Source organism: Eubalaena glacialis, chromosome 1 (assembly GCF_028564815.1).
Source record: "Eubalaena glacialis isolate mEubGla1 chromosome 1, mEubGla1.1.hap2.+ XY, whole genome shotgun sequence".
Taxonomy (NCBI): Eukaryota; Metazoa; Chordata; class Mammalia; order Artiodactyla; family Balaenidae; genus Eubalaena; species Eubalaena glacialis.
The window spans coordinates 47,988,151-48,015,812 of record NC_083716.1 but is presented as its reverse complement, the minus strand read 5'-3'; the positions used below and the strand labels follow the sequence as shown (position 1 = coordinate 48,015,812).

The following is a 27,662-nucleotide window of genomic DNA, read 5'->3' as shown; positions in this document are numbered from 1 at the left end:
GTTCTAAATCCATTAGTATGCTTTGAAATAATGACTATCCTTTTTTGAAAGTCAGAGATTGTTTTAAAAAAAGAGAAAAAGTAGTATGAGTAAGCAAACATCAACACTGTAAACTGAAGCTCAGAAACTGAATGCTGCATTTTTAATGTCCACTCGCAGTGTTCTCTGTAGCCTCTAACCTTTTCCTTAGTATAGCAAAATCAGCATACTCTGGCAAAAACTGCTTCCCATCTCTCTGTTTGACCTTGACAATTAGAGTTTAAACGAAATTCAACTGTGAGTCTCAAGAAAGCTACTGAGGAAGAAGTTATTTCCACCAACCTGGGTGCAAATATTTGGCAGACAGAGTGCAATTTTCACCATATCAGGCAAAATGGACTGATATAAGTGTTGAGCTTCTGCTTCTTCTAGTACCTGAAAACCAATAAAATGTTATTAGTGAATAATAACCAATGAACAAATATTTGTTATTAAAATTAAATTACATATCTGCTTATATAGGATCCCATAAGAAGGCATATTATCAGCATCATTGAACACATGCACAAGTACACCAACAGGTGCAGTAAGGAACTTACAAATTCATTTCCAAATGTATGCAATTCACCTAAATGCCCTCTGAAAATGAATCGAGTATCCCAAACATGAAATATCTATCATATCACATTCACAACTAAATAAATGCTTGCATATGAAAAACAGTACCTTCTGACCTCGGTTACATCAACTAAAAACACTTAGACCTCCAAGAACTCTCTCAGAAACCCTCAAGCTTCTACAGTAGGTAATTTAAAGAAATCACCATAAAAGCCACCCTGATCGTTTCAGAGCATATTATATTTGTCAAATCTAACCTACTGGGTAGTAAACAATGAAGTTCCAGGTGACTTACAATTTCCTTTTCTAGGCACCTTTAGAAAGTTAAAACCATGATTCCCATATCATAATTTGAAGTACAAGAAAGACGACATTCATGGCCTATTTTTGTCTTTTGTAATTTCCCATCTCTTCAATGCTTTAGAAATTACTTTAGGCCATTTAATCCAATTTCTCTCTAAACATCAGAGTATTTCTTTTAAAATACTGAAAATGAAAACACTCTTAATCTAGAGATTCTATATATACAGTCAGGATTAAAGTAAATCGTGTATCTATCTGAAATCACATCTGAACTAGATAGATGAGGTCTCAGTTATAATCCAGTCTGATCCTGTCATTATTAAAGAGAAAAGAAAACTGAAGCCAAGGAGGTTACCTGATTATCCTAGACTGAAAATGTCAATTAGCAACTAAATCAGAACTAGAACCCAAGTATTCTGGCCTATATTCCACAGCTCTCCCCACTTCTCTATGTGACCAATGTTTGGGATTGATGAGGATACAGACTCTTTACAAATATCTATAGATTCCCTTTGCTATCAGGAGCTAAGCTGAAATAAAGGAATATTCATTTGTCTATCTACAGCTGGACACAGTATGTGTATAAATAGAAAAAGTAGCAAAGATAATTTACATTCACTCTGGTTTTACAAGAAAGTTCTAACACTAAGAATTTTCTTTATACCAAAGCTCTAAAATCCAAACCTATGCCCACCTCCCTCTTTAAATTAGGAAAATGGGAAAATTGATATTCAGAATGAACAGAAAGATATTTGCAATTCAGAGAGTGTGGGATCCAATTAATCATAGGTATATAAAAAACAAGCAAGTGAAGAACACAAGACAATTATTAATTCTGGGGAAAACAAAAAGTTGTACAAGAGTAGAAAAGGAATCAGATCTCAGATATGAACAGTGTTTTTACCATCCTACTGAAAAACCAGAATACTGATCTAATTGAAATGAATATGATATCTATAGTGGAAAAGTGGGGAAACATAAATAAGACTGTTAGTGGTGATAGGGTTAAGTAAACAATAGCTAAATCCTAATCTGCTATAATGGGAAGTTAACACACTAAAAAAATAAATAAATAAAGGCTAAAAGGTTCAAAGCCTCTTCATTATAAGCCTCTTTAATGCTAATAAAAAGAAAAACTAAATTTAAAAAAATCATACATAGAAGGCATTCTGCTATTTTAGAATTTTATTGTATATATTAAAGATACTTGCTTTCCTGTGCCTGAAAATGCATAAAACATATTAATGTATTTATTTAAGATATTCAAATTCTTCTTATTCATAATTTATCTTTTTGTTTTTTAAAACATTTTATTTTGAAATAATTATAGATTCACCGAAAACTGCAAAAATAATATACAGAGGTCCGGTTTACCCCTCACCAAGTTTCCCTTAAAGGTTACATTTCAGATTAACTATAACACAACATCAAAACCAGGAAATTAATATTGGTACAGTATATGTGTATTGTTCTATGTTATTTTATCACGTGTACATTTGTGTAACCAAAATCAAGATGCAGAAGTGTTCCACTATAACAAAAGTCTCCTTTGTGCTACTAATTTATAGTTATACCCTCCTTCCAACCATCCCTAAGCCCTAGAAAGCACCAATCTGTTTTCCATCTCTGTAATTCTGTTGTGTTATACAAATGGAATCATATGGTATGTGTCCTTTTAAGACAGACTTTTTTTCACCCAGCGTAACATCCTTCAGATCTATTCAAGTTCATGCATGTATCAACAGTTAATTCCTACTGCTGAGTAGTATTCCATAGTATGAATGTACCACAGTTTGTTTAACCATTTACCTACTGAGGGGCATTTTGGTTGTTTCAAGTTTTTGGCTATTACAAACAAAGCTGCCTTTTACTTTCAACCTGCCTATACCGTTATGTCTGAAATAATTTCTTGCAAGCAGCATATAATGTGTCAGGTTTTTTTAATCCACTCTGTAAATCGCTGTCTTTTAATTGGTGAACTTTGACATTTACATTTAATCATTGATAAGTTAGAACATATTCATTTTCTATTTTCTCTTTCTTTTACCTGTTTTCTTTTCCTTCATTCCTATGGGTTACTTGAACATATTTTAGAATTCCATTTTTATTTATCTAAAGTATATTTGAACACATCTCTTTGAACAGATTTTTTTTTAATTGGCTGCTCTAGGCATTCATTATATGTAACTTATCACTGTTTCCTGGCATCAACATTTCACATGTTGCAGTATAGAAACTTTACCTTTCTTTAAGGCTCTTTACCCACCCCCATTATAATTTTCTTTAATATTTCTCCACATACATTGAGAACCACATTTGATAGTGTTATAATGTTTGAAAATAGTGAAACAGAAAATGTCAAACGCTATTTAGAATACTCAAGAAGAAAAGTCTACTATATTTTTACTCTTTCTACTGTTCTTTCTTCTCTCCTGGTGTTCCAAGATTCCATTTTATCATTTCCTTTCTGTTTCAAGAAATTCCTTTAGACATTCTTTTAGGATAGGTCTATTAATGACAAATTCTCTTCCTTTCCTTCATCTGAGAATGTCACCGCTTCTCCTACAGTCCTGAAGGATATTTTCAATGGACATACACTTCTCTGTTGACAGTTCTTTTCTCTTACTCCTTCAAAAATATTATGTCACTTCTTTCTAGCCTCCATATTTTCTGATGAGAAATCCAACAACATTCAAACTGTTTTTCCCCTAGGCAATGTGTTATTTCTTTCCGGATGCTTTCAAAAATTTTTTCTTTGCCTTTAGTTTGAGGAAGTTTGACTATGATATGTCTTGGCATGGATCTCTTTGGGTTTATCCTGTAAGAGGTTTGCTCAGCTTCTTGATGTCTTCTGTCAAATTGGGGAAATTTTCAGCTATTATTTCTAGTTTTCAGCCGTTATTTTTTGTTGAATATTTTTTCATCCCTGCCCCTTTTCTCCTCTCCCTCCAGTACTAAAAAGGCATGACTGTTAGATATTTTTTAATAGTTCCATAGGTCCCTACACTTTTTTTTAATATAAATTTTAATGTTTCTTGGATGTAATGTTTGCTTGTTTGACCAGTACAACCAGTATAGGAAATTTAGGAATTCAGATTTTCAAGCCAATATAAACCCCAAAATTATATATACTAGACCATTATGCGATTATTGTTTTCTACATTATGAGAAAATCTGAAAGGAAATATATAGTCACTTTTAGACCAAAATTATTAAACCATTCTAACTTTTTTGAGTCACCTCAGAAAAAAATGACATAAAAGTCTATTTTCTTTCTGTTGTTCAGACTAATTCCTTTGTTCTTTTTCAAGTTTTCCAATTCTTTCCTCTGTCACCCCCACTCTCCATTGAGCCCATTCATTGCATTAAAAAAAAAAATCAGGTATTGCATTTTTCATTTCTAAAATTTCCATTTGGTTCTTCTTTATAGCTTCTATTTCTTTGCTGGGACTGTCTATTTTTCATTTGTTTCAAGGAGCTGTAATTGCTTATTGAAGCCCTTTTATGATGGCTGCTTTAAAGCCCTTGTTAGATAATTCTAACATCTGTGTTATCTCAGGGTTGGTATCTGTTGATTGCCTTCACATTTCAGTTGAGATTTTCCTGGTTCTTGGTGGAGCGATTTTTTATTGAAACCTGGATTTTATGTTATGAGACTTTGGATCTTATTTAAATCTTGTTTTAGCAGGTCTTCTGTGACACAGGAAGGGAGAGCCGCCTCATTACTACCAGTCAGGAGTGAAAATTCTACTGCCCTTGTTGACTCCCAGGGCAGGGAGGGGGAAAGGCATCTTGATACCTCTGGGTTGGGGGGCAGGGGGGGCGGGTGCAGAGGGTGAAAGTTCAGGCTCCCCACCAGGCCTCTGCTGATACCACCCTGGTGCCATATTTTTCCAACAGCCCCACAGACCCTAGCTGGTCAGTCTTTTCTCTACCTTTCAGAGTATTCTTATTCTTTTATAGTGTCCTGGGTTTTCAGCTGTATTTAGGAGGGATAAGGAGAAGTGTCTATCCAAACATTTTTAACCTAAAGACATTTAACCTTAAGTGTCTAAATAGGCTGACAGCTTCTTCTCCTTTGGGTACCTGTCCTTGTCTTTTAAAATTGACATATGAGTAGCTGCTGCCATGCTTTGCTGACCGTCACAAGCTTTAAAATATCACTTATTTATCTGATGAAGCATTATTGCACTGGACTTCTGTCAACGCTTCAGACCTATGTCTAATGTTGCTTTGAAAACACAAAAGAGAAGATAAAAAATGTCATTTGAGAACATAACCAACCCAACTACCATTTGAGATGGAATGCATAATTTAAAAAACTAGTATAATCTCATGCCCTCTCATATATTATTAGCATCTTTAAGCAAATCTTACCTTTTACAAATTATTTACTATTTATTAATCTGCACAATTTATTAATCTATACAATGCAAACCAAGACATTAGTATTAAAAAGTTTTAAAAATGTAAATCATTGCTTAACTTCAAGGGAAGAAGAGCCTTAAATAATAAATATTTGTTTATAATATATCATATATTATATTATTTATAACGATGATGATGATTATAAGGAAATTAAGCATTTACATGATGATTAAAAGGAAAGCTTCATTAAATTCTCCCTGCCCTCTATTGGAGAGTCTGCATAATTATATATGGCAAGTGTTTGTGTGTGTGTGCATGTGTGTACATACCATCCTTTTATTCTCATCCCCAAAGTTGATTATGTACATGTTTCACTCAGAACTGATACAAAGATTTTCAAAATTATAATGCTATTTTACCCATTTCCTCTCTTTAGACTATAGAGTTGTTCATCCATTCAACTAATCAGTAAATAATTTAAGTATCTATTATATGCCAGACACTGCGCCAGGACTGACGACAGAACTGTAAACAATACCAGACATGATCACTGACCTCATGAATCTCAAAGCAGAAAGTCCTATGCTCTTTCTGTGATCCCCTCAATATATCAGCCTTCACCTTGAAGGATAGTAATTACTGCAATTTCATCATAGTGGTCGTGGAGAAGCTATCTTTCCTCATTAGCAGATGGAAGCATTAACAAACTACTAAAATAGAGCAACTTAATTTGTCAAATGTCAAAACATGATGAATGATTTAAATATCTAGAAGCGTACATATAGAAAAGAGATTTTTACTTATTTCTTCTTTCTTAGAATGGTTGATCAACTAAAACTAAATCTGTGAACTGTGCTCTAATACTAAAGGCATATTCATGCATGACTAAGTACAGTGCCTGGCACACAGACAGTACTAAATAAATAGTACTACTGAACTTTGAATGAGGAAGTGAAATCTGTAGCTGGTAAAATCAGAAAACTAGTGATATTTTAATGAAGGAGAAAATTTCCATAGATCTACTTCTTCAAAGAGTTCATAGGAAACAGCTTTTTAATCAGTCACAAGTCAACAAATATAATAAACACTTCAAGTCACTCCATGTTACCTACTGATGTAAACCTAGGTAGATCCTAGTAAAAATTTTAAAAGTTACTAATACTCTTCTTTAATAAAAAATTTCAAAAGGTCTAGAACATTAAATTTTATGAAACAATTTTTTAATATAAAACATATATCATCCCAAAATCTAAACAGAGGTGAAAAACCTCATAGTCCTATGATCCTAAAGTTAATATAACCATTTAAGTGTTTGTTACACTTAGGTATTTGTTTTCCTTCTCACACAGAAAAAAATCACTTAAAATCACGTTACTCTAACAATTCTGTATAATTTTTTCATTAGACAAAAGAATTTTCCACTTTGCTGTATAGTCTTCATAAACATCACTAGAAACAAAATGTTTTTTTTAAAAGTCATGTATTTTCACTGTAGCAAATTAACATAAACAAAAAGAAAATAAATACCACCCACAAACCCACTATCAATATATATACTGCTAACATTTTGGCATATATCCTTCCAGTCTGTATTTTGTTTTCATTTACATAGTGGACATTTTCCCATGTAAATAAATATAATCCTATATCACCATTTTCAATAGCTGAGTATTATTAACAATTTGGACACACCATACCTTATTTCCCTACCTAATTCTGTTATGATAGATTTACAGGTTGTTGCCAATTTTCCACTCTTAAAATTACCATTGCAATGAATATCCTTGTACATACATCTTTCTGCAACTATTTGAATATCTCTGTAAGTGAAAATGCTATATCAAAAAGCATAGGCTTTTTTTTTTTTTTTTAAAGGTTTTTAATATATGCTGTCTAATCACCTTCCAGAAAGGTTCTATCAATTTATAGTCTGGTGCTGTATAAGAAAGTACTCAACACCATACCTTACTAATACTGTGAATTCTCATATTCTTGTTTTATTCGCAATTTGATAGACTAAATTGACACCACTATTATTTTAATTTGTTTATTTAATTACTAATGATGTTGAACTTTTTATCCCCATGTATACAAACTCCTCTGTGATGAGCCTTAACCCTTCTTTTCTATTAATTTTGAAGTAATACGTGAATACATTCTTGCCTTAAAAATGTCAAACCATTCAGATGAAGTCAAAGCTCTTCTTAACCACAAATCCCCAATTCCAAACTACTTCTCAGACATAAACAGATGCTTATCTCCTTCCCAAACTACTTCTAAGCATTTCTACATATGTGCATACAGAAATTTAGCTTTCTGTTGCATTAAATTTTAAACTAAATGGTATACTATATTTTTTTGCAACTTGTTTTTTGCCTTAAGAGAAAGCCTTAGAAGTCTTTCCACGTAATAGAATGATAAATGCTACACGGTATTTTCCACAGTATGGATATACAATTTTAACCATTCCTTATTGATATATGATATTATATTGATATTATTATACCAATATAATAACGGTTATTATTATATTGCTATACCAGGTTGCTATACACTTCCTTTTTCTCCCCATCAATGGCAATTAATTTTCCCAGCATTATGAAAAATTTCAAAAATACAGCAAAGCTAAAATAACTATACACTGAACACCCATAAACTCAGTTTCTACAGTTAACATTTTACTCTATTTATTTTTGTCGCATATCTATCCATCCATCAATCCATTTTTTTAATGCATTTTGAAGTAAGTTGGGGGCATGAGTACATTTCACCCTGACCACTTCAGCCTCCATGTAAATATAATTTAACATTTGTTTACAGGTTTTTTCATTTTGAGGTAAAATTTACATTCAATGAAATGAACTAACCCTAAGTGTACCATTCAATGACATTTTACAAATGCATACACCTGCATAAACTAAATCCCTATCAAGATATAGGATATTATTATACTATCACCCTAGAAGGTTCCCTCATGCTCCTTCCCAGGCAACTTTCCCACATCTGAGAGACTACCACTGTTCTAAATTTTCTTCTACCATAGATTAGTTTTGTCTCTGGTAAAACTTCATATATTGGAAACATGTGATATGTACTGTATTGTGTAAGGCTTTTTTTTTCCCCTCAGCACTGTGCTTTTGAGATGCATCTATGTTGTGTGTATCAGTGATTTTGTTCCCTTCTATTATTTTATTCTATTGTATAATTATACCACAATTTGTTTATTCATTCTCTTGTTGATAGACAACTGTACTATTTCCAGGATTTGGCTATTATAAGTAAAGCTGCTATAAACATTCTTCTATAAACACAGGATTTTTTGTGTACACATATATATATTATCTTGGGTAGGTTTAGAAAGGAAATGAAATGCATAGGTCATAGAGCAGGTATATGTTTAGTTTTCTAAAGAACTGCGAGACCTTTTTCCAACGTGGTAGTACCATTTTACAAACCCAACAACGAAGTATTGGAGTTCCAGTTGCTCCACATCTCTAGCTACACCTATTCATTTTAGTTTTAGCCCTTCTAGTGCCTGTGCACTAATACCTCATTCTAGTTTTAACTGGCATTTCCCTAATGACAAATGACACTGAGCATTTTTTAATGTGCTAATTGGTCATTTGTATATCTTTCTTTGTGACCTGTCTTTTAAACTCTTTTGTTTAATTTTTTTTAACGGGGTGGTTTGTCTTCTTATTTTTAAATTGAGTTCTTTACATATTCTAAACATAAGTCCTTTGTCAGATAAATATATATGCTTTGCAAATATTTTCTCCCTGTCTTTAGCTTGTCTATTCATTTTCTTAATGTCTTTTGATAAGTATTTATTAATTTTTTTCTTTTATGCTTAATGCTTTCCGTGTCCTAAGAAATCTTTGTCTATCCTTAAGTCACAAAGATGCTTTCTTCTAGAATCTTTATGGTTTTAGCTTTTGCACTTAGTTATTTTCTATGTATGCTGTATACAAAGAGTTGAAGTTTTTTTTTTTCCCCATAAAGAAACCCAGTTTTCCCAGCACCGTTTGTTGAAAGATGTTTCTTTCCCGCATCAATTGCTTTGGCACCTTTGTTGAAAATCAAATGATTGTATAAGTATGGGTCTATTTCTGGGTTTTATGGGTTTTCCAGTGAGCAATTTGATTCTTATGCCAGGACCACACTATATTAGTTTCCTTGGGCTGCTGTAACTATCACAAACTGGGTGGCTTAGAAAAACAAAGATTCTCTCACAGTTCTGGAGGCTAGAATTCTGAAATCAAGGTGCTAACAGGGTCATGTTCCCTCTGAAGGCTCTCAGAAAGAATCCTTCCTTGCCTCTCCCAAGCTTCTGGTGCCTATGGGCAATCCTTGGAATTCCTTGGCTTTCAGAAGCTTTCAACAAATAGTGGCTACTATTATGGTGATGATACATATTGTACCCTCTGCCTTATTTAACCTTTTACTACAGTTAAACCACTAATTATGTGTCAAGACTAAGTTCACATCTCCTCGTGAAGCCTCCCTTGACTTTCCTAATTCCTTCTTCCTCATGTGACTCTGTAGTCACATGCACATACCTGTAGTACAGCATTTATTATGGTTTATTATAATTATTTATTTACATGTTCTTCTCCTCTCCTTCTCTAATCTGTGACACTGCAAAAGCAAGGATTGTATTTTATACATCTTGTATTCTAGTACCAAGCATAATATTTAGTACTCATTATTATTTGCTGAATAGAGTTGATGAAAATTACATTTTATCCTGCAAGCATCCCTGCAAAACAGAAAGCAGAAGGACATCTAGAGAAACTGAAGCTCAAAGAAGGTAAAGCCAATTTTCCACATTCAAACTTAATGGCATACATCGGGACTAGATGCCAGGACTTGTCTTCCCAGGTTCACAAGGAAGGGTATTTTAGAGAATGGAGCACTTGGCCAAGAAACTGGAATGGAATAATAAGGATAATTCGAACTCTGTTTACCTTACAGAGTTATGAAGGCTCAGCTATAACAGCGTTTTATGAATTCTAAAGCCCCATATATAAATGCAAAGTATTATTATCTACTGGGCCAGTAATTTATGACCTTTCAGGAGCCTCCTCTTTCTTTCAACACCCCCCATATCAATTAACTGCCAGTCCTACCGATTGATCCAGCAGGGCATCACATATTCATTACCTCCTCTTAATCACTACTAAACCACCCTGACTCAGCCCCTCATCCAGTCTCACCAAGATTACTACAATAATCTAATTGTTGCCCTGACGCTAGCCCACCTTCAGTTTTAGCCCAAGTACACCCTGGTGTGTCCCTGTTCCACTTGAAAGCTTTCAATGGCTTTTCCTTGCCTTTTCAGTACAGTACAAATCCTTCAATTAATAATGAAGCTATCTGGCCCTAGATGTTTATCTAGTCTTATTTACGGCTCTCTCTGTCTCTCAAACTACCTTCTGTGCATTTTACATACTAGACTTTTCAGCAATTTACTCTTCTCTAGCACCTACCTGTGCTTCCACAAATACAATCTGTGCTATGCCTGGAATATCTTTCCTACTCTAAAACTTACCTAACCTTTTAATGTCTTACTCAAACAATACACTGCTTCAAAGTCTATCCAAATGGACTCACCAGCTAGAAGGTAACTCTTCCTCTTATAATTTAATTGTCTGTTTTTTCACAAGGCACTTAAGACTTCCTGCTTTATGTTATAGTTATTTATGGACATGCATTCTAGTGTTTACTAGAAGTTCCTTTCATACAAGACTGACATTGATTCACTATGCTAGAACATACTCATATGTAATGTTCTCAATAAAAACATTTGTTAAATTAACTGACACTTTCTACCACACCTAGGTAATTTTACCAAGCTCTCCCTCTTCCTTCTCTCTACTGCCTATCAGAATCTCCCTGGAGAGGTTTTTGATTTTTTTTTTTTTTTAGTAAATTAAACTGCATATGAACTGAGTTTTCTATAATACACCTAAAAAACTTACTGGAACTACCTCCAGAGCTTCCCAAGTTCGAAAGACAGGTTCATATTACAAAGATTAAAAAGAAAGAACATAAGTCAGAATTATTAAGATCTTTCAGATCCACCTCTTCTTCAGACATGTTTTTAGACTACAAAAATTAAACATTAGAGGAAAAAAATAATTATAGCATTAAGTTATGTAAGGATAAAAAAATCAACTGGAGAAGGTGAATGTTTCTAACATTTACTTGTGCACGATTCAGGCTGACACTTTGAAGAGAAGAATGTGACAGCTTACAAGAAAACAAACTCACTCATTCCCCTTAATTTCTGAAAGCTCATGCGAGTCTGACAAGCCAACCACAGGGTGATCTCTCATGTGTATCACCCATGACAATTATGGCTTCAATAAAAATGTTCTCCAAATTTTAATAAAGTCCAACTGGTTTTCAGGAAATAGCCAGTCTAATATTTTCATATTTAAGAAGGCACATTTCACAAATTAGTGAGCTAATTTCTGGACTTAAATAAGACTTCCAAAAATTTTATATTATGGCAACAAAAGAGGTACAAAATAAATGCGGTGGCGAGGGCAAGGTGATGTGCTGAGAAGCCACCCTGTCTCTCTATTGTCCCTTGGTTTGGTTTTCTCATCAAACAGCTATTAAGAGCTTCCTAAGTAATTTTCAAAATGCTATGACTCAAACCTGAGAAGCACTGATAAAAATCACAACTCATTATAAGCATTTGAAATGATTTTTTTAAGGATAATACAAAAGATCCTTTGAAGTATTTGCCCTGTAACTTACACTAGAAATAATCTGTATTTGTCATTAAATTAACAGTTGTTTAATATGGGATAAATCAGGTTGCTATACACTTCCTTTTTCTCGCCATCAATGGGTGCCAGCAGGAGTAAAAGAGTGCCAAGCATTAGAATCTCCTTTTATTCTCCCCCCCACTGCCAGGGGAATGAAGGATTTATTATTACTTGCAGCAAGTAAGGAGAACATCGGGATCTTTCCCAAAGCAGTGTCTCTAGAATCAAAGAGATTCTTAACTTCCAATCCCATAGCCAAACTCTTATTAGCCAGTAAAGGGAAGATGAAGTAAGGATGAAGTGAGAAAGAGCCCTTCGGCAGGTCACCTCAACTCCACTTCCACTCTCCCAATCCTTGTTCTGTTTCTCAGGACAGAACTATGAACTAGTTTCTCACTGCAGGAAACAAGCCATTAGTGGCTTAAAATTCACAGACTTTTGTAGATGGGTGTGGAAATTTCACCATCATATACTCCAAAACCCAAATAAGTAACAACTAATTTGGGAACACAATCACTTTAGGAAGAATACCATCATCCAGTTCTTGAAACAAAATATGCCTCTAATCAAAACCAGTCACACTATTTCCTATACAAATTTCATTAGATTAAACATGAAGAACAAAATTGTGTAGGTTTATGACACATGAAGGAAGCTCTTCTCTAAACAGTAATCATTATTTTTTTTCATGCTAATAATAAAATGCACAAATTATTTTTGCCTTAGAAGGATAAAACATAATAACACACCCTCATTATCTTCTGTCTCCTAGAAGAATTTACTTCTCAATACCGTTATGGTAAATGATTATTCTTTAGGGAATGCTCTCAGACTAGCACAAGATGCTCTGATAGGTCTTTCTCATCTCTCACTCCTATTACTGTATGACTACATGGCCATAACCATCAATCACTCTAGCAAACAGCACCAAACCACAATGCTATTTATTACACACAAGCCAACAGATATTTTCAATACCATATAGTCACACTATTATCCATCTTTTATAGACAAGCAATCAAACTCAGCAATGACAAGATTTCAGAGAAATAGCTAATGGTTAATGGAAGTTTTCTAGTCCTGGAAGCAAAATGGACTTAATTTGTCTAAGAAATATAAGTGAACAATAACTTCATTCTTTTACTATAGTTAACAGTTTTAAATTTAATAAAAATATTTTTGAACTATAAGAAATACTTTAAAATTACTTATTTTTACTTTTACCTAATTTTTAAGATAGTTCAATGACAGCTTCTCGCACTCACACCACTAGGAAAGTAATTTGCCATACAAATCAAGTAGTGTGCATACATACATATTATAATGCTTAATTCTTAATTTAATTCTTAAATTATCCAGTATGAATAGTCAATATTATAGTCCAAACTTCACTCTTATTAATAAGGCTGAAACAAACATATTTCCCAAAAGGTTTGAGGGCACCCCCTGGTGGTAGACTTCTGGGAGGGGGAAAAAAAACCCACAAATACCATTACAATGAAAATATCTTTTTAAGAAATTGACCAAGTTCTACTCAGCAACTCAATTATTACAGGTAACATCCAATCTAGAAAAAATTCAAAATGTGATCAAAGAATGTTGGGAAATCTCTGAAGTTCCCTGTGAGGAGATCTGACCAGTAGCAGCTCCTAGGTAGCAGGACTAGCAAGATGTCTGATGCAGAAGAAACCTTAGAGATGACCTCGTCCAGGGCAGAACAGAACTTTCTACACTGTCCAAGACGGTAGCCACCAGCCACATGTGTTGACTGAGCATGTGAAATGTGGCCTGTGTGACTGAGCAACTGCATTTCAAATTTTATTTCATTTTAATTAATTTCCATGTAAATAGCCACATATCACTATTGGCTTATTGTTTGGACAACACAAATCTAGTCCTACTCTTTACTCCACTCCAATGAAATAGAAATAGTCACCAGAGCAATCCAAGGAAGAGCCAAAGGTTCCCCGACACATGTACAGCTGGATGGTGCAAATACATATGATTAGACCTGCACCATTTTGTTTGGGGATTCTTAAATGCACCTAATTTTATTCCATTGCATTGGATTACTTTTTGGTAACTGCAATTCATTTGAAAACACAGATGAGTTTGAAAATGGTAAAATATCCCTTTTGAGATAATTTCTGGCTTTATAGCCTATAAAAACTGAAGACATGTGACGACTGGTACACCATTTAGCTACATCAAATAAAACGGATTACGAGCTCAGGTTCAACCTATCATCTGAGGCATTCATTCTTTTCTCACATAGAGAGAATAAAAAGGTAAACGAGCCCCTGAACCTGTGAATTAGCTGAGCTCAGAAATCCAAGAAAGAGAACAGCCCAATTGATCCAGCCTCTGCTTTATACTTAACTCCAGTTAGGCATATTGTTAGTAGTATGTTGACATTTAGTTCAAGCACATATTGAGTGCCCACTTTGCCCAGGACGTCATATTGAGCACTGTGAGGAACAAACACAAAGGTAAACAATGCAAAGCAAGGTCTCTGTCCTCCAGAAACTTACTACTTTTTAGGGTAAAAATTCCATATAAACAGACATAAGGGTTATGTGTACATGCCTCATCTTTTCTCTCTACCAACTGCCAATCTCAAGTGGTCAACTATCACTTTACACAAATAATTCCTAAATCTTTCAGTACGAGACTGTGGCTTAAGACCCACATTTCTGTGTGCTGATCTACTCTCCTTAAGTATACTGAAGTTAGTTCAAGAAACACTTACTGAGCACCAGCCATAAGCTAGAAAACATTAAGATGCCCTGGAGAGGTTCAGCCTCATGAAGGATGCAGACATTTTATAGAAAGATCATGCATTATGTGGCAAGTGCATGGAGGCAGGCACAGGTACTACTGTGAGCAGAGTGGAGTCTTTCGTAGAGGCTGGGGGGACAGAAAAGAGTTCCCAGAGGAGATAAAGACTGAGCTAAGTCTGGAAGGATGGATTAAGAGCAAGCCAACAGCATGCCAGAGAACCATAAGGAATTCAGAGTCATTAGAATATCAGGTGTGGAGAAGCTCAGTATCAAGAAGTGATGCTGGAGAAATGGGTAGAGGCAAGGCCAGGGAATACCATAAACATCATCCAATAGAACTGAAAATAGATGAGATGCCACATAGGGTTTGAAGATATATGCTTCAGACAGCTCACTGTGGGTGAGCAGCATGAAGGACGGATTTGAAGGGAGCGCCACTGAACATGGGGGTCGGCTGGATGACTGCTACAATATACCATCTGAGTCACGATGACAGCATGGATTAGACAAGTATAACAGAAATAGAGGTGAGCCTCAAGAAGTGTTTAGGAAGTAAAATTATTATGTCTTAATATAAGAAGCTGACAGAGAGAAGGAGCTTAAGATAAAGATTTGAGTGTGCCCAGCATTAAGTGGTATTTAAAGCTCTTGGCACTATGTTAAGTGCCAAGGAGTAACTAGATTTAAAAAGTAGACTACAGTTGACCCTTGAACAACACAGGAGTTAGAGGCACCGACCCTCCGCACAGCCGAAAACCTGCATATAATTTATACTTGGCCCTGTGTATCCACGGTTCCCTCATATCCATGGTTCTGGAATAGTACCTGTCCCTCAACTTTTTACCTTGCCTGAAGGAGTTTTTCCTCTTGGCAGTTCTTCCTTCTCAAGTAGAACCTGTTAGAATGAAGAGGAGGAGCTCTTTTTCTCCTCAGCCCCCACCGCTAATTCCTTCAGATTCAACCAACTGTGGATCGAGCAGCACTGTAGTACTTACTATTGAAAAAAATACACGTATCAGTGGACCCACGCAGTTCAAACCCATGTTGTTCAAGGGTCAAATGTGCAGGTACCAGGCCGGGCAGGAAAAGATAGGAAGGCAGGAAAGAACCAATAGATCACAACTGTTTTGCAAGGTGTGTTCCATGGGACATTAGCTACAAGGGAAATCATAAGCCGTTACACAGAAGGGGGCTTTGTTTATAAACAAGTTTGGGGAAAATGTTTAGTTAACCAAAACTAAGCAGATTTCTTCACTATAAGACTCCTCAGAACTATTCCCAGTAGGAGGACATAACGTGTAGCAAACTAACTTGACCATTCAACCCTTTATTTAAAAGTATTAGAACAACACAACCTGGAAAACAGCGGCCCAGAAGAAAAGGGATGGAAGCAGTAGCCTTAAAAACAGAAAGTGCTATAGGAATAAGTGAGTAGAAAACTAGGAGGCTATGGTAGGAAAGAAGTGCAGAACTAATGATGTTAGAGAAGGAACTGGCCCAGGGCATAACCAGATCCAATTTGTGATCATAGGTTAATACAGTAGAGAGTCTCACATATAGGTTTGAGTCAGACTAGTTCATAGGTCATCAACATGATTACCAACCGAACAAAGGCTGTTGGATGTTGGTAGGTACCCTCCCTAAGTCAGTGCTTTTAATGATGCCAGATCTAAGGCCATAGGCCACTAAAGCCACCTTTTTTTAAGAGTATTTTTCCCAGGCTCCTCTTCTTTCTACTTATAATTCAAATCTTTGACCTTTTCAGGCCTCCCTAGATTTAGTTAATTGGTTTCTAGGACAATTCTATCCCTTCACTGAACCATTTCCAGCTGACCTAATGTTTGGGCAGTATGTTTGACTGACTCAGTTCCTCTCTAGGTGCTAAGTCAAAGGCTAGCTCTGATGGCATGCACCACAGGGCACAGATAAGAAGAGACCCACCTCAGCCCAGCTCTACAGGAATCAGCCTGGGTTTTCACAGATCTAGGTCATGGCCAAACAATTCAACAATGGACAGGAATCAGCAGTGGGGGCTGAGGAGAAAAACAACTCCTCCTCTTCATTCCAGCAAGTTCCACTAGAGAAGGAAAAACTGCCAATAGGAAAAGCTCCTTTAGCCAAGGTAAAAAGTTGAGGAACAGGCACTCTTCAAGGAGAGGTTTAAGAAGATGGTACAGTAGAGCAGTTCTCAAACTTTCACATCTATCAGAATTAGCTAGGGGATAGTTAAAGCAAGGATGGCTGGGCCTCACCCCCAGAGTTTCTAATTTGCAAGGTTCAAGGTAGGGCAGGAGAATTTACATTTCTAACAAGTTCCCAGGTGATGCTGCTGGTTCAGGGACCAAACCTCGAGAACCACTGCAGAAGAGCAGGGTTTCCTGATCTAGGCACTACTGACCTTTTGGGTTGCAAAGTTCTTTGTTACCGGGAGTGTCATCCTGTTCGCTGTAGGATGTTTACTGGCATCCATGCCCTCTACCCACCAGAAGCCAGTAGCACCTCCCCCCAGCTGTGAGAATCAAAAATGTCTCCAGACCTTGCCAAAGGTCCCCTGGGAAGCAGAATAACTCACGGATGAGAACTACCACAACAGATTATAGTCATTAAGAGCTAAGACTCTGGAGTGAGTGGCACCTGGGTTGAAATCCTGGCTTCATCACTTGAACAAATTACTTACACTCTCTAAGCCTTGAATTTTTAGTTGTTCATTTGTAAAATACAGTGACTATATAATGGGGTATTTGTGAGAATCAAATGAGATAAAATATACTGCTTACACCGTACTTAGTACATAGTAAAGCTCTCAATAATAAGCACCACCACTGTCTCTACCACAGATAACCAAGTAGGATGTCACATCAAACACTGAGGAGATTATCTACAAGGTGAACTTTGTAGAAGGGGTAAGTCCAGGAGGAGACAGGGTTAAGCCTGGAATGGATAAGGGTTTGCATGTGACGTGAAGATAAAACGGTCTGCAGCTTAAGCAGTAGGCCAGGAAAAAGGAAAGGGTTAAAAAGAGAGCCAAAAGTCAACCATGGGGAAAGAGGCTATTTATACGGCTGCTCAACCCAATGTGCTGTGACAGTAAGTACTTTTAAATTCCACTCCCAATGGAAGAAGATGCTCTGGTTCTATAGATAGAATGTTCTGTCCCCCCAAAATTCGTATGCTGAAACCTATTCCTCCAATGTGGTAGTATTTGGAGGTGGGGCCTTGGGGTGATTAGGTCATGAAGGTGAGGCCATCTTAAATGGGATTTAGTGCCCTTATAAAACAGACCTCAGAGAGCTTTCTTGCTCCTTCTACCTTGTGAGGACCCAGCAAGAAGACAGCCATCTATGAATCAGGAAGCAGGTCCTCACCAGACACTGAATCTGCCAACACCTTGATCTTGAACTTGCCAGCGCCCAGAACAGTGAGAAATAAATCAACCACCCAGTCTATTCTGTTAAAACAGCCTGAATGGATTAAGACACCTTCTTTATATCTGAGCTGGGCTTCCCAGGGCTAAGGCGGATTAGACCAATAGCATAGCTGGGGAGTCCATTTGAAAATATTCCATATTTCACTACGCTGGAAATGGTTCTTCTTGCAGAAAATGTCTTTTTGTAGTGCTTTTCATGTAATCAAAGAGAACTGAGGCAACGAGGTACTATGCCACTCAGCTTACTAAAAAATTCTTTAACACTATAAAGAATAATTGCTCAGACAGCTTAGAATCTGACTGCCCCGTGCAGTTAATCATTACTTGTCATTACCATAGCAATAAATCATGGATAAGTATTTTTCACAATTAGATCCAAAAGTAAAATGTGGAAAGAGCTACTGGCTCAGTCCTCTGGAGATGCAGCCACCACGCGGCTACCAAGGCACTAATGTTGTACCACTCCCTGCATCACGACAATGGACCTAATTCAATGGACCTATTTAGTCTTTACTACCGAGTTTACTGCACTGTTTGAACAGGCTACACATGGAAACAGTATATAAATTTGAAAAACAGATTTATATTGTTTTTATTTCCTCTTACTATTTTTATCTTCAGGTAATATATATTACGAAAATCCTTCTAGTGTTAAATATGAGATCTTACATGTGGATAAAAGTGTTACGAGGAGCTTAACCGAAAGGAATACAGAATTTATTTTTAATGACTAGGAGCATAAGATGAGTAAATAATCTGAGAAGTAATCTAACAGGAATTATAAATCAAGGCATGGTGTCAAATTGCATTAAAAAAAAGAAAACAGCTCAGAGCTAGTTGATAGAGACATAAATCACAGGAGAGATTAGAACATGAAATTATTATCACCCCTCCAACAGAGTAGATTTCTAGATAATGAAATCAATGACACAGCAACATTTAAAAGTAATGGCTTCCATAGCTATTTGAACGGAGTAGGTAGGGTTGGAGTTACAGGACATTAATGTACTAGATTAATTTCATTATTAGAATACAGGAGGAATTCTACTAAATTTTCACTTTGGGATGTCTATAATTTCCATCCTCCTTGTCCTCCACACACATAAATACAACACAGTGTTTCACAAACACATGATAACTCTAATTTCATCAATGATCTAGGGCAGGGAGGGCTCAACTAAAACTAATTATCCATTATACCTCAGCAAATTTATAAAGCAAGGTGCCTAGTTCCAATTGGAGCAATTAATTCTATGAGAGGTGCACTATTTAAAATAAATCATGAATGAGACCCTCAACATATGCTCCAACCCAAAGGATACATTAACCAAACCAAGGAGGAAGTCCACATATTTCATACAAATCTAAAATTTAATATTTTGCTGACTCTGATTAGCTTTCTTTTGGCTCCTACAGTTCTCATGAATTAAATCAAGTCAAGCTGTAAAAGCAATGCAGACCTTATTGATTCTAGAGACTGTGAGTCACTAAGGGAAGAAGTCCAAAAAGGTTAAATTTCCACTGAACTCCAAATCAGAGGTTCAAAATCTAGAGGAATAAAGACATTAGCTGTAGTCTTGTGAAACATTCAAGGCTGCTTTCATTTGATTAGGAATTTGCTACAGGCTCTTTATGACAAAAATAACAAGGATACTTTAAATCTTTTAAGTTTTGAAGAAAGGTCCAGAAATAGATTCATTATGAAGAATTCCACTTGGAACTGGAAGCTAAGGAGTAATGTGTTTATATACATTCAGAAACTTACTTCTGCACTATTAAAAAAAAAAAAAAGCCTATTGTGAAAGCCCACAATTTTTACTGGTTATTGGTTAATGACATTTGTTCTGATTTGAAACAGTGGTTAACAACATGTTGCCTTACCTCAGCTTTTCCAAAACTAGTCTAAAAAACACTAATGTTCCATGAAACGTTTATAGAGATTGTGGTGGCGGGGGGGGGGGGGGGATGGGGGTAGGGGTGAGGGAATGGAGAGAGAAAAAAGAAAAAAATCCTCTAATATTTTTGTTCTAAAATTTTTTTCTTATATATATGTGTATATATATATTTTTTGGCTGCGTTGGGTCTTCGTTGCTGCTCGTGGGCTTTCTCTAGTTGCTGTGAGCAGGGGCTACTCTTCGTTGTGGTGTGCGGGCTTCTCCTTCTGTGGTGCGCGAGGACTTCAGTAGCTGTGGCACGTGGCTCAGTAGTTGTGGCTTGCCGGCTCTAGAGCGCAGGCTCAGTAGTTGTGGCGCATGGGCTTAGTTGCTCCGCGGCATGTGGGATCTTCCTGGACCAGGGACCAAACCCGTGTCCCCTGCATTGGCAGGTGGATTCTTAACCACTGTGGTTAAGAGCACCTAGAGCCTGCGCGCACCTAGAGCCTGTGCTCCGCAACAAGAGAAGCCACCGCAGTGAGAAGCCAGTGCACCGCTGCAAAGAGTAGCCCCCGCTCGCCTCAACTAGAGAAAACCCCGGGTACAGCAACGAAGACCCAGTGCAGCCAAAAATAAAATAAACAAAATAAATAAATTTTAAAAAATATTTTAACATACAAAAAAGTACTAAGTACATTCGATATAGTTATTATTAGATAAGCTGCCCATAATAGTATGGCACGCACCAGAAGGCCAGGAAGTCTGAAAGACACCACTTACGTATGAATGCACTATGATGCCCAAGTGATGCATAAACATACAACTATTGTGTTTTATGCTATTTAATGACAGGTGACTTACACTATGATTTTTGCCTAATAATTTCAATATATTATATTTTAACTTTTTATCCCATAATAAAGATATGAGTCAAAATATTTCCTTCTAGCCATTACTTTATATACGTGAGATAACTTTCTTGGTAATCCATTTTAATACAAGCTTATATTTGTTTTCCCTGAGTTTCTATTGTTCTGTCAATAATGATAATTTTTAAGGTTTCTCATGGTCACATGAGTTCAAAAATGTCATTTTAGTTAAACATGGCTGTAACAGCACACGTCTCAATTTTGGGGACAAAGAATTCTGATATACGTGTTTTTTAAATGTAAAACTACACAAAAAGAACTCTGAAGGAAAAGATGACTTAGGCATAATAGTTTGCTCCACTTAGTGTGCATCCTTCAAAACCCAATATGACACCTATTTACCTTTTAAAATTAAGTAGTACGTAAGCAAGAATGCAAGTTCATTATTGATAGATTTACACACCCTCATTTACAGGAAAGAGGCTTTACACAAACTTTCTCTGACAAGTCATAGGACACGAGCAGACAGGACAATACACACTCAATATTTTAATACTACAGCGAAGGCAAGAGATGCACAATTTTGCCATCAAGAATTTACTGTGTACGTATGACTTGAGGTATAAACTTCATGCTGTATTTATTTTTAAAAAAATAGTGGCTTCCAAAGAGGAATTTATTTCTAGCCTAACCACAACAACAAAACCTTTAAAGTTTAAATTTTTCCATTTTTAAATTTTTAAAATTCCTGGTCTGGGAAGATCCCACATGCCGCGGAGCAACTAGGCCCGTGAGCCACAACTACTGAGCCTGCGCGTCTGGAGCCTGTGCTCCGCAACAAGAGAGGCCGCGATAGTGAGAGGCCCGCGCACCGCGATGAAGAGTGGCCCCCGCTTGCTGCAACTAGAGAAAGCCCTCGCACAGAAACGAAGACTCAACACAGCCAAAATTTAATTAATTAATTAATTAATTAATTAAAAAAAAAAAAAAAAAACCTGATTTTGTTATTTATGGCAGCCTTTATGGATAAACTAACTAACGTAAGTGAGGAAATAAGAGACTTATTCATTCCTATCTTTTCTATTCCAGACATAAAACTAAACATGGAAAGGAAGATGAAATAGTCACCAAAAACCTTAGGTTTCCTTTCAACAACTATTCCATTTACTGAAAAAGTTCACTATACAAACCAATTTTAGAATTTAAAGTTCTTTATTTTGAATTGACAATTACATTTATTGTGAAATATATGTTCAAAAAGTACACAAAATATACATGGATGGCCTAATGAACAATTATAAGGCAAACATCCATTTTTTTAACTAGCATCCAAGTCCAGAAATAGAAGCCAGGATCACAGAAACAGAAGTAACCACTCTTAATGTACGCCATCCCCACACCCCTCTTCCATCACTATGGCCATGACGTGCTATGTAAATTTCACAAGTTAATTCACTGAGAATGAAAAGAAATAGTGCCACAGTTGTTGTAAGAGGGAAGTATTTAAAATACGTCTAAAATGTATTAATAGAGAAACTTTCTTAATATTTAGGACATTTTGTTAAACTTTCCTGTGAAAAATGTCAGCAATAAGTATATCGATTCAGTTAGAATACGAATTATAGAAGTGTTTGAATTTAATTTTGTGGAACACCACCCAGGAGGGCCATAAAACACAGATTATTTGTTCCTAGCACTTCCAACAGCTGGCAGGGAGGAAAACTAATATTAGCATTCAAGATGCAAAAAACATTAATAACGGCCATTTCAACTCAGTAGCACCTAAATATTTAACTATAAATTACAAAATAACAGGTTGATTTCTGTGATCTTTGCTGGTCTCTGAAAAAAATTTTTAAAAAGCTTAGGCAATACTCCTTGCTTTTATCCTAAATAAGGATGCTCAAAGGATTACCAGGATTCTGGGTCTCTTACTTCTTGCTCTAAATAGTAGCATTTAGGTAATAACTGTAACATGGAATCACACTAAATGACTGTTGATATTAACACCTCCTGTTCTAAAGTAGTATGGGTTACAAAACCTATTACTCACAGAACCAGCCAAAGCAAGGTTTTAAGGAGATAAATGTTAACAGCCCCCAAATCAACTTAACTGTAAAATATTAAAATTGATATGCTGTTAAATTTAAACTTCATTTTTTTCCTAGCAAAACAAGTTACTCAGAGCTGGGTGTGACATTTAAGTAAAGAATTCCCAAATACTGTTAATAAGCAACATTTAAGAGCCCTTTTTAAAGAAGCATTCTTACTCCAAAATGTGGACACAGACAATGCAAAGCAAATAGAATTCATTTATAATTTAAAACCTAGCCAAACAACTGCTTCCCTTGCACTAAAGATCTCTTTTTACTCCTCCAATCCCACCACATATGTATCTAATACTTACTTCTCAATAACCCCTGTAATCCTGGGCAATGTTATCCCTGTGGGCTGTGACATGGTAAAGTTCTATATTAATACCTTTGGAGATTTGAAGGACAGAAAAACACACAACTGTATTAAACATCCAAGGTCTACTGTTAAGTACATTGACAATGTACAAACAACAGACAGTCATAGGGAAGAACACCCTTAAATCTCTAGACATGCTTTACACAAAGAGACTTCCTTAAATCTCTAACACTGGAATGGCTAAGCAAATGACATATCATTTGATGGAATATTATGCAACCATTAAGACTAAAAATGATAAAGCTATGAAACACAGCTTTATAATACATCATAAAATATTTTAAATATACTTTTATATCTAGATATAACTATAAAAAATAGAGAGAGAGAGACAAACACTTGAAGAAAACAATAAGAAATGAATATTTGGTACAATTGTGAGGACTCCCCCAACGCTCCCGTATGTTTACAAAGTAAATAAAAATCAGAAGGTCAAAAATGCAATGATTCCTCTCTCTAGAGAACTGTAAAACTATCATCAGCACCTTGGTAATCACCTCGTATTTATGATCTACACTAAACACACCAAAACTTGCTATATATTACTCTTACAGGAATGCTTCTGGGCAAGGTCACCAGATAAAAGGGAAACAAGGTCCTGTCTGTGTAGAGTGATTAAGAAGAGAGGAAAAAACGACTACTTTACCTCATAGCAAGGTGACAGGGGTATTTTAACCAATGGCATGTTTTACTGCCATCACAAGGTGTCAAATGTACCTACCAAAATTAACAACTGTAACTAGTTTAAGGCACAAAAATTACAGAACGCAAATAGACCATCTATATACTATAACTTAAGTGACAAAGATTTTATCAGTTTGGTCAACTTTTCATTGCATCAAAAATTACATCTCTTTAAGAGTGAAAGACATCTAGATACAAAGATATTCTGATATAGCCATAAGGCTTCCATTACTTTATGCCTACCTTTAAACATCATATGGTTCAAAAGCTCAATAAGGTAACCCTGAAAGTGACTGTTCCTGCCTCAAGATGCAGAATTAGTATGGATTCTATTAATATGATTATAGAAATTACCTTTCACAGCTAACTTTTTTCAGAAATTAATAAGCTGACCCTAAAATTCACATGAAAGCACAAAAGATCCAAAACTGCCAAAACAAATTAGAAAAAGAACAAAGCTGGAGGACTCATACTTCCCAATTTAAAACTTACTACAAAGCTACAGTAGTCAAGATTGTGTGGAAGTGGCATAAAGACAGACATATAGAGCAGTGGAATAGAATTGAGAGGCCAGAAATAAACCCTCATATGTATGGTCAATTGGTTTTTGCAGGATGCCAAGACAATTCATTAGGGATACAAGTCTTTTCCACAAATGGTGCTGGGACAACCAGATATCCATCCACATGAAAAATTATGAAATCAGACCTCTATCTCACATCGTATGTGAAAATTAACACAAAATGGCTATTCACAAGCAAAAAAATAAAACTTGACCCCTAATTCACACCATATACAAAAATCAATTCAAATTAAGTCATGAACCTAAAAGTAGAGCTAAAACCATAAAATTCTTAGAAGAAAACACAGGAGTAAATGTTTGCAACCTTGGATTAGCTTCTTAGATATGACACCAAAAATAGAAAAAATTAATTTAGACTTCATCAAAATTAAAAACTTTTGTGCTTCACAAGACACCACCAGACGGAGAGAATGGACTTGAGGACACGGGGAGGGGGAAGGGTAAACTGGGACGAAGTGAGAGAGTGGCAATATATACTACCAAATGTAAAATAGATAGCTAGTGGGAAGCAGCTGCATAGCACAGGGAGATCAGCTCGGTACTTTGTGACCACCTAGAGGGGTGGGATAGGGAGGGCAGGAGGGAGACGCCAAGAGGGAGGAGATATGGGGATATATGTATATGTATAGCTGATTCACTTTGTTATAAAGCAGAAACTAACACACCATTGTAAAGCAATTTTACTCCAATAAAGATGTTAAAAAAAAATTTTTTTTTTAATTAAAAAAAAAAAAAAAGCCATCTGACAGGCAAAGACTTTAAAGCCTGACAATATCAACCAAGCATTGGCCAGGGTGTGAAAAATAAAGTACAACTAACTATCTTGGAGAGTTCTTTGTCGATACCCAGGGAACCTCCAACATGCCTACCCTACCCTGCAGCCTATCACAAGGGCACAAAGAGAGCCATAGGCTGTGTCCATCACAGCACTGCTTGTGACAGCAAAACATTAGAAACTCCCCAACATCCAGCAGTAGGGGCACAGGAAGGTAAGCTATTCATACAAGGAATCTAATCAGCATTAAAATGAGACAATTCTGTATATATTCAGAATCATTAGATCCCAACGACATACTGCTGAGTAAAAATAAAGCAAGTTACAGAATATTATGTACACTATGATACCATAATCCATCATTTGAAACACAGAAAACACTGCTATCTCTTGTTAGTGGATATGTACTTAAAATGTAGAAAAAAAAAAATAACTGCCAAATCAGATGCCACACTTAGGACAATGCTGCCTTCAATGAAGAAGAAAGGGAAAAGAACTTGCAGAGAGAAACAAAGGAGGTTTTAACTATATATATTATTTTTCATTAAAATATTTGGCAGAAACATATCATATCATGATGTTTAAATGTATTAACTCTAGAAGGTGAGTGATAAAAAATAGCCAGGTATCAGGCACTGATCTATGCTTTGCATACATTACATCATTTAACCCTCACTACAACTCTGAGGGAAATGCACTATTTACCCCCATTTCCCAATGGGGAAACTGATGCACTGAGAGGATACCTCAGGTTACCCACCCAGGATCCAAACCCAGGCCATGTGGACCCCTATCTGTGCTCCTAACCACTCTAGAATCCTATCTCTGTGGAATGGACGTGGAGGCACATTGCAAATCTTCCTGATGTTTACGTATGTTCAAACAATGTAATTACAGAAGAAGAGGGAGAAGTGCTACAAGAAAGAGATTTCCAAAGCCCCTGTGTGATGGTTCATTTTGTTTCAACCTGGCTGGGCCACAGTGGCCAGATATTTGATCAGACATTCTCCTGGATGTTCCTGTGAGGATGTTCTACATTTAAATCAATGGATGAGATTTACATTTAAATCAATGGACTCTGAGTAAGGCAGAGTGCCCTCCATAAGGTGGATGGGCCTCATCCAATCAGCTGAAGGCCTGGACAGAACGAAAGGCTGACCTACCTCAGCAAGAGCGAATTCTGCCAGCGGGCTGCCTTTGGACATCATCTGCAACCTCAGCTCATCCCTGGGTCTCCAGCCTGCCAGCCCACCCTGCAGATTTCAGACTTGCCAGCCCCATAATTGTGTGAACCAATTCCTCCTTAAAATCTTCCTCTCTCTCTCCCCCACATATATATATAGTTGATAGATAGATATAGATAGATAAATATATCTCTCTCCCATTGGTGCTGTTTCCCTGACTAACACACCTTCCCTCCAGCTCTTGCCCTACGGCGACTGCTGATGGACAGATGGAACAAGGTCTGTCTGGGTTGCTCCTATTCCCTCCTGTTTGGAGTCTTGAAAGAAAGAACCACAAGAAGCCACTAATTATCAGAACATCATACTCCAAGGTAGCTATTGTTAATCCCATTTTATGGGAAGAAAACTGAGGCTCAGAAAAGCTAAAGAACTTCCCAACGGCTCCCATCAGGCAAGGGACAAAGTGCTTTTATGCTCAAATCTCACATCTTTCCCTAAAGCATATGGCAAGGGCCAAGATAGTGGGTGCGCCTTGGCTCTGCCAGCAATCAAACACAAATGGGGTAAATGCCAGGGAACCTAAGAGTAATTGAGCAATTGAGCAGACACTGAATTAAGACAATATATAGGAATGTATAATTATGGGGCATAGCTCATGTTATACTACGGAGAAATAGATGATGAGGGCTTCCACGACAGCAAGCAAAAGAAATATTGGAATACAAGGTCCTATCTGATCTAAGAAAACCCTAAATAAATGAAGACCCATACTATCCTTATGGAGAGGAATATATAGTATTATGTAGATGTAAAATCTTTTCCAATTTATCTGCATATTTAATGCAATTCTACTCAAGAGTCCAACAGGATTTTTATGGACACCAACAGGCTGATTCTAAAATTTACATGAAAGAATAAAGAATAGCCCATACACTTGTGAGAAAGAAGACTGATGAGGAGAGGCTCG

The 27,662-nt window shown here is 36.3% G+C and overlaps 1 protein-coding gene across 6 annotated transcripts in view; it reads right to left on the bottom strand.

Moving 5' to 3' along the window:
* The window catches only part of PARG (poly(ADP-ribose) glycohydrolase), a 110,264-nt gene that overhangs the window by 59,287 nt on the left and 23,315 nt on the right, over positions 1–27,662 (bottom strand). For all 6 annotated transcript variants that reach the window (XM_061196151.1, XM_061196125.1, XM_061196170.1 and 3 more), the window contains one exon: positions 322–414. In XM_061196151.1, coding sequence (XP_061052134.1) covers positions 322–414 — 93 coding nt within the window. The remainder of the gene's footprint in view (positions 1–321; positions 415–27,662) is intronic.